A 13,156-nucleotide genomic window follows, 5' to 3' on the forward strand; every position below is an offset into this window, starting at 1 on the left:
GCTCTTCCTGGGTCTGAGAAAGATGTGGCAGAAATTGTTATATGTTTTTTAATGGAACATAAAGAGTATTGCTTAATCGCTCTTATAATTTCCTATGACCAAAAAATTCAAATGAAAATACACCTCATCATGGCTTGTCTTATTTTCCTTGAATAGTAGTGGCTTGTTTTGCTTTGACAAAGCAATGTTTCTTCTTTACTAGTTTGCCATGAGAATTTACAGATTACCAGTAAAGGCACCAGTCCTGATGAAGCTTCTGTGAGAGATATTTTGCTTAGGAGACACCTCCTCTGTTTTAAAGCAAACTTCTCATATTTGTAAAGTGACTTTTGAGACTGCTAATTTAAAGAATGTAGGAAAATGGCTGAAACTGGGAATGCTGGGAACAGTGCTGGTCAAATACTTCCTCTGGCTAAACAGAGATTACGGAAGATAACAGATCTCAAACCCAAGTCTGATGGTCTAGAATAAAAGCTAGCAACACTTTGCTTAAAGAAGTACCCATTTAGAAACCAATTCCATATTTTTCTGAAGACCTATTTTATTATCAATGACTCTTGATCATAATATGCTGTCAGTGGTACTGAAAAGGTGCCACGTAAATATGTAGAGGTTTTTTTTGCTTATTGTACTTTTAATAGTCTTAGAAGAATATATTTTATTCCTTTATAAATCAGTGTTTTCTCTCTTGTAGCACATCCGTGTTGGATGGGAGCTCCTACTTACCACCATTGCTCGAACTATCAATGAGGTTGAGACTCAGATCCTCACAAGAGATGCCAAGGGTATCACCCAGGAACAAATGAATGAATTCAGAGCATCATTCAATCATTTTGACAGGGTACAGTATTCCTGCTTTTTCTCCTCTAACAATATTTGTTGTTTCCAAAAGCAAGTCTCTTTCTATTCCAAATGAAATCCTCTCAAAAAACACTAAATGCAGTAAGAGTAGACTCTTTCAAAAACAGTAATAAAGATTAGTTAAAATAGCATATATATCTTTATAAAATCATAGCATTGTGCAGATACTTTAAAGATTAATTTGTAGTCTTTAAATGTAATGAAAAATTGTACTTAGTGAATATGGTTGAGTATTTGAATATGGTTGAGTATTTGTTCAAACAGGACTGGATATCTCCGAGTGTTTTGAAAAATAATATGCCTCCTTTTTTTAAGGCAGTACAGCACGTTCTATGTGCTTGCCATTGGCTTCCGTTTCATTAAATGTAAATGTTAAATTTTCATTTAGATGTAACATGGATTACAATATTTTTTTTCTTTAAATAACAACTTGTCTCCCAAAAATAGATCTGTAGGGAATATAGTCGGGGCAGTGATAGCTGTCAAGGAAAATCCTTTATTTTTCTGGATATGAGTCGGGAATGGGAGACTGTATGTGTCAGTCATCTAGAATGAACAAAAAAGTAGGAATGAAAACACTGTTGTAAAGAAACTTAAGTCTCTCCTGTGATTTACACAGTACTTATGGATAAAGAGTTAAAAAGATAGCTATTGATAGACCCAAAAGCAAAATACCTACAGACAGGGAACTGACATTCCCATTTGGAGAACCATCTGTACATGAGTTTAGCAGCTCTGCTGGCTCTGTGCTCACAAAAACCCTACTTCAATATCCAGTTCATTTCAAATATTAAAAAAGATTACCATAACACAACACCAAGCTGTTGCCTTTATCTCAGTACAGGTTGCTGTGTTTATCAGACCGTGCTTAACCCCTGACTTTTAACCACCATTCTATTATCAGATGGGTTGGTTCCTTCAAATCATCAGAGGCTGTAGGAAAATGCCACTTTTCTCCTTCAGTTCTATTCTCAAGACTGGCTTTCCTTTTCACTGACATCCTGTTTGACCAGCTCTATCCAGAATGTTTGCCCATACCTGGACTTATACTTGATGTGTGTTGGATGCTGATAGTCACAGTTTGCTAAAAATCTTTTTGGCTATCCTTAATTGTTTAGGAAGAAAAGCAGAATTCCCAAATCTCTGCTTTTTCAGGAAACACACAGCATAGAAAACGTTAGCTACACAGGAATCAGGGACAGATTTTATGCAAAATCTCAATGTGATTGTAATGCAGAGTAATTCCTTTTCATATTTGCTAAGGAAGCAGGAGAGAATATCACAGAAGCAGAGGTAAATTTCCTGAGGTGGAAGGAAGTAACATACTAAATGGCTTTCTCAATGCACTGGAGCAGATAACTGAGCAATTTGGGCTATTCAAAGCAGACAGAACACCAGGCCTGCATAAATTACACACCAGTATTTAAAAGACCGTATTAATGGAAACGAGGAACTTTGCACAAAAATCTGACAGCTCCCTAAGAATAAAGAATCAAGGTGGTTGAATCCTAGTATATCTTACACTCAATAGCCATTTCTAGCATCCCAATATCAGCATAGTTCAGAGATGAGTTCTTTGCAACTGTGGCAGCAAGGCTGGTTCAGTGGCTTTATCATTCTACTGAGGAGATATTATGGGCATCTCTTGATGCCTCAGAAGGTCTTGCAAGGGCAAGCTTATTCCTACAGCAACCAGCCCTATCGTTATGGATCTTTAGGCTTTGCAGAAGTGGAAAGACTTTGAGATACCAAAGGATACATCAGAGCAAGGCCTTAGGAAAAGCTGCAAGACAGGGCCTGCGAGAGGTGCTGATGTCACGTAGCTGCAGGCAGGCTGGAGATGTCCTATGACAATAATGTGCAACACAAGTGCTTCCCAGCTCCTAGATTCCCATCTACCCCTGGCTGCCCCCTTTCTCCAGTTTGAAATGAGACACAGCTGTGCAAAGTGTCCCCTCTGCCCTTGCTTCTGTCACAGGAAACCTGAGCAGACAGGTCAGAGGCGTGAGGAGATGCTCCATTAGCTTGTGTGGCCTCAGCAACCTGCCAAGACTGCAAGCTGAGCTGAACACCTTACCTGCTCCCTCTACAGATATAATCTAAAAGCCTTAAAAAAAAGGCCTGGAAGGATTGCCTTAAGGGATGACCATTTTGCATATGCACCCCATTATTATACTCCTTCCCTTAGCATCAAAGATAGGAAAGTAGTCTAGAAGGACCTTTGGACTGACACAATACAGTAATTATGTTCTTAGTAGCATCACGCAAGTTTAAGATCTAAAAACACTTCGCTGTCAAGCCAGACTTTCTGCAGGGGACAGACAGCAGAAACACTGATAAAAGAGAGTCTTACACTAATTGAATTACAGTGTAATTTAATAGGCAGGTGTGACCAATCTACACAGGCTAGAAGGAGACATTGAACAATTTTGTTGGAATGAGGGAGGCTTGTTTTTCTTTTTTATGTCCTCCTCTGTCCTATATGAAAACTTGGAATTTAGATAGAGAGGGCAGAAATGGATTCTTTTATGGACTTGATTACCTTAAATACAAATGAAGATGAAACTGGATCACCTGTACATAAGCACTAACATGAAAAACATTGAGTCCTCCATGTAAGATGGAATTGGCATTTAGCATTGTATATAATAATTCTGTTCTTAACAGCATCTCTGAATGCATGAGGTAGTTAAAAAATACACTGAAAGACTGCAATTCACAATGATGAACAACCAGAAAAGATTCAGAAAATTAATATTGTCCCAGACAAGTAGGCTTTAAATGCATAAGCACAACAGAATCATTTATGCATGCAATAGCTCTGACTTCCATGGCATTTCTCCAATTTAAGACAGATCTTACTGTCTGACTCTTAGTGTGCGTTGAGGATGCCATCAAAGTATTAATGTGCAGAGTTGCTCCCTTCTCCATTTTAAAAGAATGTATTTCAAAACACATAAATCTAACAGCTTTTTATAGGCTGCTTCTAAAAACAACTCCTTTGGTTACAAATCTGAGGAAGGAACCCCTTTCTCCCTCTCCAGACAGAAAATATACAAAAAATAATAATCTTATATCTTATAATCTGTTATGGGGCTTAATGCTGCAGCTGTTAACCCTTTGAAGGAGAGTTGAATAACTGTGTGAAATTGCTCTAAATGGCTTCTACATCTTGAATATCAGAAAGAAAGCTATTTCGTATTTTACAAGCTTTTACTTGGGGCTACATGCCCTTGACCTGCAAACTGCACTGAGTAAGTGGGCAACGAGCATATAAGAATTACAAGGGCAGAAACAGTTGGTGCTTCTTTCAGCACCTCCACCAGCACAGCTGTGCTGGCACAGAAAGCGTGACAAGTCATCCTTGTTGAAGGCCAGTGATAAATATACACTCTCTCTCTTGGGGCATGGGGGCAGCCCTGTAGGCTCTTCTGTTTCCAGCAAGCATGTATGCATGGTACCCCAGAGGCTGTTCCTGGGGAAGCTGCTGTTTACTCACTACTCCTTGCTGGAAGCTGTGCCTAAAGGCACAGTCTGGTTCTAGGTGTATATATGAATCTTTAGCAGTGCTGGTATATTTCCCTCTTTTGTGTGACTGCATAGAGAAAAAAAAAAAAAGAAAAAGAAAGTAGGACACCATGTCTGAATCACAGGAGGAATTTTTAAAATGTTCAAAAATGGTGCATAGCTGAATCGCTGTACACAGACAAACTGGAAGACTGACATAGTTTGTTGTCAGTCACTGGTTTTCAGGTCTTTTATGCAGAGATTCCTCTTTCAGATTCAGCATGTTTAGTAAATTCTAAATAAGATTGCAAAGCATGTGATAAAATATCTGCAGCTGCTTTACATGTAATATCCTAATGGCTGTTAACATATTCTACTGTTGATTTTTGTGCAAACTACAGATTTTAAGTAGGAGGTCTGCATGCAGAACAATAGCATCATACTACCCTACATTTTACTAACAAAAACAAGAGCTCCCTATTAAAGGAACCTCCTGATCAGGCTTATGCAGGTCAATTAGCATTCAGAAAACTGAAGCACGTATTTGAGAACGTATTACTTCGACTCAGAAGCTGTTTTGTATATCGTCACATATAAATCACACAGGAAAAATAACAGATTTCTGGGGACTTACAATGAAACAATATGGAAGATTTCAGTGTTTTACCTTGTATTGGCAGGAAATGATGAACAAGACAAAAAACTTTAAAAAACTCATTTCAGTGCTTACTGTTGGTCTGTAAAGAATACAAATAAATATGAAGAACTATTTCCCAATGAGCAAGCCCTTACATAGGATATATGATTTGGTTGCAAAATTGTATGCCATGCAGCTCTGATACACAGCCATGGCAGAGATGCCATTTTATGCCATATATCATGCAGATGAAAAAAATCACTACAAGAATGTGAGATCTTACTGCAGCATATGGTGGGACTACTTGGACCCTCCATTGGGGAGTCCAGCTTAACCAGATGGCAGCTGTGAGCTCCAGCACAACACTGGCACTCCTCCCCTAGAGCAAATTGTTACTTGAGAGATCTGCTGGTCTCCTCTTCACCCCGTCTGCCCTCAGCTACCTGTTGCATGACTACAGCTGCCACGTGTGGCAAGGTACGGAGCTCACGTGCACATTGTCCACCTCCTCCCCGGGTGTACTTCAGTAATAGTAGGTTCCTCTACCAACTCCTGTAGAAGAGGAGGGACAGGATTTGGCTCTTAGCTCCCATTTTTATATTGTTTTGCTTGTAGTCATACATTTGTTTGCTTTAGAAATAAAGTAAAATGAACTGACTTCACTTCTGGTGTGACTTACTCCTGCAGCCTGCCTCCAGAATGATTTTGGAGAGTTTCAAGCCAGCCTGAATTAACATTCTCAGTGAATGATGTAATAAACTATTTTGAAATACTGTACGTTACAGCAGAAATTATCCCATAAAGCAGAGCCAATGAGGAAAAACTTCACTGTGATTATGGCTTTCAACTAAATGCTTCTTCAGATTTGTAGCTTTGCTTTATCTCGTGTCATCAACTTCACACTGCTCTTTTTCATCTTCTCTTTATGGAGCTGGCGGGGGTTGATGCAGAGGGAGTCAAAATAATAACAGCATGAGATGTCAAAAATGCTTGGCGTCATGAACTTAATAAAGCACCACTTTATCCTATTAATTTATGAAATAAACCCAATGCATCTGTTAAAACTCCTGTAATTTTAGTTATGCATAACTATGTAGAAGTTATCTTTCAAAAATAAATTCATCAGCCAAACTCCTTTCTAATATATACAAGACACACAAAACCTTGGATCTTCTGCAAACTGTCAGTCTGTCAAATCAATAAAGGTAACAGTTTCCCAATTTAGGAACATCTCCTTAATTGTATACATGTTAACTCAGTCTGGAATACAGTTCCGATAGGATGCATTTTTATAAACAGAAAGAAAAAAAAGAAAAGCCAGTCTGGTTTTTAGAAGTTAGCGTGAACTTTTTGGCCTGAAAAGAGAAAAATAATTGGTTCAAAACAGTAATGCAGTTTGATCTGATGTTATTAGGAGCCATTTAATCTGGAATTCAATAGGGCTTTTTAAAAGTCAGTTTCCAAAGCAAAACTTTACTGTATAGGTCAAAACACTGAAAATAAGTGATGACAGTTATCAGTTTCTTTTAGATCTAGGCAAGAAATCAATTGATTAGTACTTTTACTCTCTTTTATTTCAGATATGCGTATCCAATTGTTACATAATGTTATCAGATCAAGAGGGAAGTAACGAAAATAACTGAGTGGGAAAGAAAGGTTTTGTCCGGATTCAGTAATGTTTTTAATGCATCTCACATATGCTGTATGGCAATAGAAAATGAAGGAAGCAAAGGGTAGTTCAGTAGAATAAAAAGGGGCTTATCAGCAAAAACAATAAAAATGCATCTGTATAGGAAGCACAGCTTTAACATTGTCATTAAAGTAAGGACATTCCTCCACTAAGAACAAACCTAAAGCATGAGACTATGAAAGTTGTGCACTTTTTATGTAACTCATGGCAATACAGTGCCATGTATGGATACAAACGGTCCGTGAAATTCTAATATAAAAACATGGTCATTAATACAAGTGTAGTGTGTTCTCTACTAATCAGCTAACCTAATCTGTGATTTTTCTTTCTTCCCTCTCACCTTCCAAATGCATGACCTGTGATGGGATGCTAGAATGAATCTGGCAAGCTGCAGTCTGATGAATTTAAAGCCTGCCTCATCAGTCTAGGACAGGTTGGAAATGACCTGCAGGTAGAGGAAAATGATGCTATTCTGTTTTCACATAGGCCAATATAATAATAACCAAAGAGATTGTGGGTTTAAACTCCAATGTATTGGTCAGAATGCTTTAAAAAGATCCTGCCTCTGGGAAGACAACTGGATTAGATGGATTCTCAGCATCCCTCAGAGCCATATTTTTTTATGATGTGCATTTCTAGAAGTTTTGCCAGGTTGCTTTTTCTACTTGATTTCAGATGTTTTATTTGGACTCTAATGGATAAATATAGATAACTGCTGTCCTTCTTGCACCCAGACTTTTGTTCATTTTCCTTTCCCTGGACTCAGCCCAAGCTCTCTACTGCTCTCTTTTGATTTAGATTATGATTTTCTCCAAACCACTGTATTAGATCACAACATCACAACACAGAGGAACCTTTTATATTCCTTCTTATTATAATGCCCTTTAGTGTTTACTCATCTCTGAGCCAGAAATGCCACATATATGCTATTGCTCGGAAAAGCGAGCAACCTCCTGTCATAAAAGGTCTTCCAGTGACCACCTTCTCTTTGTACTAAGTCTTGCAAGTCTCATCTTTTAAGCCCATGTGCTATCTCTACTGTAGTCCAAATCCTGTTAGCCTATAGGCAGAAGAAGGAAAGTCACTGTACTTATTTCCTGTACTTCAACCACACTTCTCATCATGCACCTATGTTAGCCTTGGAATGCAGTATTTTAAATAGTCAGTGATACACTATTTTCAGACAGTTTTTAACTACACCTGTAGTCAATAAACCATCTTATGCAGAACCTTCAAAACATGTTGCATATCAGGCAGGCAGCTTGTGCATTTTCTGACTTTGGCTAGTTTAGTAACAAACTTTTCTCTTTGCCTTTCTCTTTATCTTCTCTGGTTGTGCTCTGTGTATTCCTGTCTCATTCACATCCTCTTCTTCCTTCTGTCTACCCCAAACCTTTCCTGATATTACTCCTTGTGGTGAATATGTCCGTTTCCTGTGTGTAATCTGTTAGCTACGTCTTCCTCCTTTAAAACTGATGATGCTCCTGGTGACCTGCTTGGGCAATATCAATGAATACTGTTCATACACTGGATCCAATTTCCCAATGGTCTAAACTTACCGTCACTCTGGAAATGACCCTGGATGCCTCAAACCTTCCTTTCTATATTCCTTATGTTGTTTTGATCAATAGAGGAAGAATGGACTGATGGACCACGATGATTTCAGAGCTTGCTTAATTTCAATGGGTTATGATTTGGTATGAATTTTAAGATACAATGAAAATGGACTTTGCTTACAGCTTGTAACATTAACCACAGAAACACTAAAACTTATTTATGTTGACAGAATACTAATAATATAATTCATACTTTATACAGTAGTTCCTTGTTTGTTTGCTTTTTCTCTGTTTTCAAATGGTTAAAAGGAAGCTAAAAGTAAAACTAGACACTTGAAAAGCATATTCTATGGTCTGCTGCATGGCTCTTTGAATTAAAAGAAACCTAAAAAGTTGAAATTTACAGTTGATTAAATGAAAATATATATTTTTCTTTCTCCTTGTATATAAAATTTAACTTTTTATTTGCAGGAGGAAGAATGAGTTTGATGCTTTTTAATTCTCATAATTATTGTAAGCTAGCTTTGAGGGTTGTGCTTTTTTCCTTCATCTGTTTATGTATTTTAATTTTTCCAAAAGTATTCACACTTTTTTGTGAGAAAAAAAGATTAGCCTATGTTGAACTGTCCTATATTTGGCATGATATTTGCATAACTGTTTCTCTGCCTTCTTCAGTGGGTCTGCATGTGCACTGCTTCACAGGGTATCTTTCCTCCGTCCTGTGCAATACCTAGATTACAATGGGAACATAACTGATTTTAGGAAGGGGTGAGAAATGAAGTGTTAAGTTAGAACAGGTTAAGCAGACATTAAGGGAGTTGAGGGAGGAAGGGCAGGGGGGGTTTACAGAAAGTTAATTGAAAGATGCATACTGTTTCTTTAGGACAAAGAATGCTTTTTTCAAAAGCATCAATCCTTTTGCAAAAGAGGGAGGGGTAGGCATTTAAGATCCCAGATTTCACTGGCTGTTTGTGACATTTATGTCCCTAAGTCAGTAAGAGGTGTTAAAGATTTTGTAACCACCAATCCCTACGGGCTTGTCAGAGAGGCAGAGTGCCGGAGATTGATACTGTGGTGACCATTTCTTTGTTTTGGATTCTGTGAAAGGGTGAGGCTGAGTTTGCCCGAATCATGTCTCTGGTTGACCCCAATGGGCAAGGAACTGTCACTTTCCAGTCCTTCATTGACTTCATGACCAGAGAAACGGCGGACACAGACACGGCTGAACAAGTGATCGCTTCTTTCAGAATCCTTGCTTCAGATAAGGTCAGTCATCATGCTGCTGGCTGTAATGATTCATGTGCTATCCTGTTTAGCCCTTCTTTGCTGAAAGTCTCCTACAAAGTGTTTAGTAATAGTGAAGCTTTGCTTTCAGTTTGTAAGACTTAAGAGAAAGCACTTGCCTTTTAGCACCGATTGGAACCAAGATGCTTAGCTGCAATATGTACAGATTTCAAGATGTGGTCTGTATCCCCTCACATCAGAAAGAGCTAACAAAACATTAGACATCTAAGACAATATTTGCTCAAAAACTAGTTTGTCTGTATAATGGATATACTGTATCCCAGGTTATTTCCACACAGCAGCCTGGATTAGAGGGGAAGTCATTCTGCCTTGTAATAGTGTTGATTGGATGTTTCATGCAGAGTTTGTAACATGGCCTCAGTAACATGGCCTGCATCAGTTGTGTAAGACTACACCTTTGGGAGCCAGGTCGTGACCGTTCAGCTGGGTGAGGTAATGTGGTATTGCCTTACCCTTGAAGGAAGCAGGAGGAGGCCTTCTCTAGTTACTGGGTACATGGGGGGAGCGAGTTTCTTACTCATCTCCTAAAGGAAATTTAGCATGCTCTCCTCCCCACAGCCAGATCCACCAGTGAGTGGTGTATGAAGATGAAAGGGAGGACAATAGCAGCAAAATTCTTCTGGAGGAGTAAGGGCGATAAACAATGCTGCCAGGAAACTAATCCTGTACTATGGAGAAAGGAGAGATCACAGCAATACAGATCTATTTGCCCAAGGTTGCTCTATTGATTTTTTCAGTCTGGCCTTTTATATTGATTTTGTGATCTCAGTTATTGTGGACCACATTTTGAATTCCAGACATGTTCTCAACAGAAATTTGTGTGGAAGATGAAAGCCAAGGTCCCAGGAAAATAAGGTTTTCATTATATTGTTATTTTAAGTAATGTCAAGTCTGTTAACAGTGTCAGAGAGTATCTTTTATTTCATAAATGCAAACCATTAAGAGTAATAATGCATCTTTCATTATAAATATATTATGACATTGAAACTAACAGGATCTAATTGAAAATGTGTCTGTCCTGTCATTGCAGAAGGGATAGTAATGCACTCTAGAGATACTGAGAAGCTAGCTATTCATGGATGAGTTCTTGTCTCAGTAGCAGTCTACCCATGGCTGCACAGTGCTCAGTGGCTAACATACACAGTCCCATAGCCTGAGGATTTTGACCTAGTCGGTTTGTTTGTTGATAAGAATGTCCCCTTCAACTTATCATAAAGGGTGGAGTTAACCAAGGAAAATATTTTGGTCTCAGGAAAATAGGCAGGACGTCCAAGTTTATTAATCACAGCTACAAAAAATATTTTGTGTCTTCGAATAATATATACTGAATTTGTCAATCCCTTTCCCTCCCCAGCCTTATATCCTGGCAGATGAGTTACGTCGAGAGTTGCCTCCTGATCAGGCTCAGTACTGCATCAAGAGGATGCCTCCCTACACTGGCCCAGGTTCTGTTCCTGGGGCTCTGGATTACACCTCTTTTTCATCAGCACTGTATGGAGAAAGCGACCTCTAATTCTGTAATTGACCGTATTCATGTTAGACACTAAAAATACCCACCTGATTTCCCAGATTGCTTTTCAAAAGCTTTGGCAAGCCTATTTAAAAATGAGTTTTACAAATACAGTAGGTACCTTCAGTGTAAAGTGCTAGTAACTAAACTAGTGTATATTAAAGTGTGCAGCACGCATAGATTTCTGCATTGTTGGTTTTAGGTTGTCTATCCTATACAATGCTAGAAAATATTTTGAAGAGAAAACAAATTCCAGGATATTAACTTTGGGAATATCAACTGAGAAAAGAAATTGTAAAACCTAAGAACACTTTAAATTTAAATTCTTAAGATTCACAAATTATTTTTTTCATTTTCAAAAGTCTCAATGCCATATGTGCTTCTTTTACCATGTTCATAAAACTATGTTAAAATAACGCTCTTTCCTTTCACACTATAGTATTATTTTTTCTCTAATGATTTATGATTTTGTATGCTACTACTGGTGGAATTTAACAAAACATTAAAATGCAATTTTTCAGGGAATAAAAAAATCAACCAAGTAACTCCTTAATCACTGAAATAATTCAGAATGCTATGTTTTGTCTCTTAAAGATGGTTTTCTGTTATCACAGAGAATTGTAACATAGGGAGGAAACAGCTGAAAAGCTGATTAAATTGCAGTTTTAGAGTTCTGTAAGCAGTACTTTTCTTTTAATCCTTTAACTTTTACAGATGAGAGAGTACAACTTTTATAATAAGAAATAAAGAAGCTAATTCATGTGAGCTGTTTTGTTTTGAAACCCTCATTCTTGTCTGTGTTGGACAGTCTTTGTTTCTCAGTATATGAAAGCCAGTCCCTTGTTGTATTAGTGGGCAACATTCATCTCCATTCTGCATAAGCAAAATCCCATCTGAGCAAATGTAGTGTAGTTGTCTTGCAGCTTTAACTGTACAGTGCTCAAATTACAGTTTGTCTTGAGTTCTGCGGGATCGCAGGCAGTTCTGTCTGTATTCCGCTCCTGTGCGCTAGTTGTTTTACTGTTTTTTTTTCCATCTTGAGAAATGATAGAGAAGTAAAAGCAGTAACTTTTTTACTTGAATCCTGCTGTCACTGAAGAAATGCAATGTAATCAAGCAAAACCATTCACAAAAGGTGAAGTGAGCTGTGCAGCCCAGTGCTATTAAAGCAATGATGTGCCTATTAAATAAAGTCTGCTTTTCAAAACCTTATGAGACTTCTGTCATTGGCAGTCATACACTGTTTTCCTCCAAGAACCGGCGATATTTCTGTACATTAAAAGAGGTTTTCAACCTGCTGAAAGTAAAAAAAATGGAAATGTATGTCATGTATTTCTGTAACCAGTACACTAATTGTGTTGTCGTGAACAACATGCGCCATGTGCTGGAGGGACAGGTAAGGCCTCATGAAGTGAGATGGAGCTCAGAGTGAGTAGGACAGCATTCCCACCTAACTGCATTAGGCAAGACATCCAAGCACAGACGTTTAAAGCTTATTAGACTCCTAGCTTAGGTTGATTTCAATGAAACCTGGCCACTAATACTTCCGAAGAGGGTGTTGGTTGTAATCTTTCTGTATCTCTCTTTTTCCTCATGTGTAAATAGGTAATAACACTTTTGCATTATTAGCCTTTGCTTTGAAATCTATGAACATGAAGCATTAAAAATACTCACTCTGTATATAGTTTTAATCCCAAAATAGGCATCCCAAAGTTAAGGTGTGCATGGTGTGAGCAGCTTCAAAACAATCCCACTGGAGATGGGCAATGGCCAAATAACTTTCTTCTCCTTGTGTACAGAGGCCAGCAGAGGGCTTAGAGGAAAAATTAGGGCTAGAATCACATCTGCAGTGCGTGAACAGCATCACACACAGCCAGAAGCTGCTCCCGCCACTGCTGATGCTGACATGGTGCAGCATAATTCTCTTTTTGTGATGACAGTGCCTGTACAAACTAAGTTTGGGAAGATCTTCCGTAGAGCAATGGCATTTCCAGCCAAATGACTGTGGGCAGGCTGAATCCTCTTAAAAAATAAATCTGTATATCTCTCATTGTCACAGTTTAATGTAATTGGAACAATAAAGCAAGAAA

The 13,156-nt window shown here is 38.2% G+C and overlaps 1 protein-coding gene across 8 annotated transcripts in view; it reads left to right on the forward strand.

Moving 5' to 3' along the window:
• ACTN2 (actinin alpha 2) overlaps nt 1-12,276 on the forward strand; it is an 87,624-nt gene extending 75,348 nt beyond the window's left edge. For 5 of the 8 annotated variants that reach the window (XM_064509343.1, XM_064509344.1, XM_064509345.1 and 2 more), the window contains exons 18-21: nt 695-841; nt 7,069-7,146; nt 9,359-9,517; nt 10,911-12,276. In XM_064509343.1, the coding sequence (XP_064365413.1) occupies nt 695-841; nt 7,069-7,146; nt 9,359-9,517; nt 10,911-11,069 (543 nt within the window). In that variant the 3' untranslated portion in view covers nt 11,070-12,276. Of the gene's footprint in view, nt 1-694; nt 842-7,068; nt 7,147-8,326; nt 8,393-9,358; nt 9,518-10,910 lie in introns of all 8 variants that reach the window. The other 3 variants (XM_026108948.2, XM_026108947.2, XM_064509342.1) reach the window with 2 other exon arrangements.
• Nucleotides 12,277-13,156: the final 880 nt, after the last annotated feature.

Source organism: Dromaius novaehollandiae, chromosome 3, assembly GCF_036370855.1.
Source record: "Dromaius novaehollandiae isolate bDroNov1 chromosome 3, bDroNov1.hap1, whole genome shotgun sequence".
NCBI lineage: Eukaryota > Metazoa > Chordata > Aves > Casuariiformes > Dromaiidae > Dromaius > Dromaius novaehollandiae.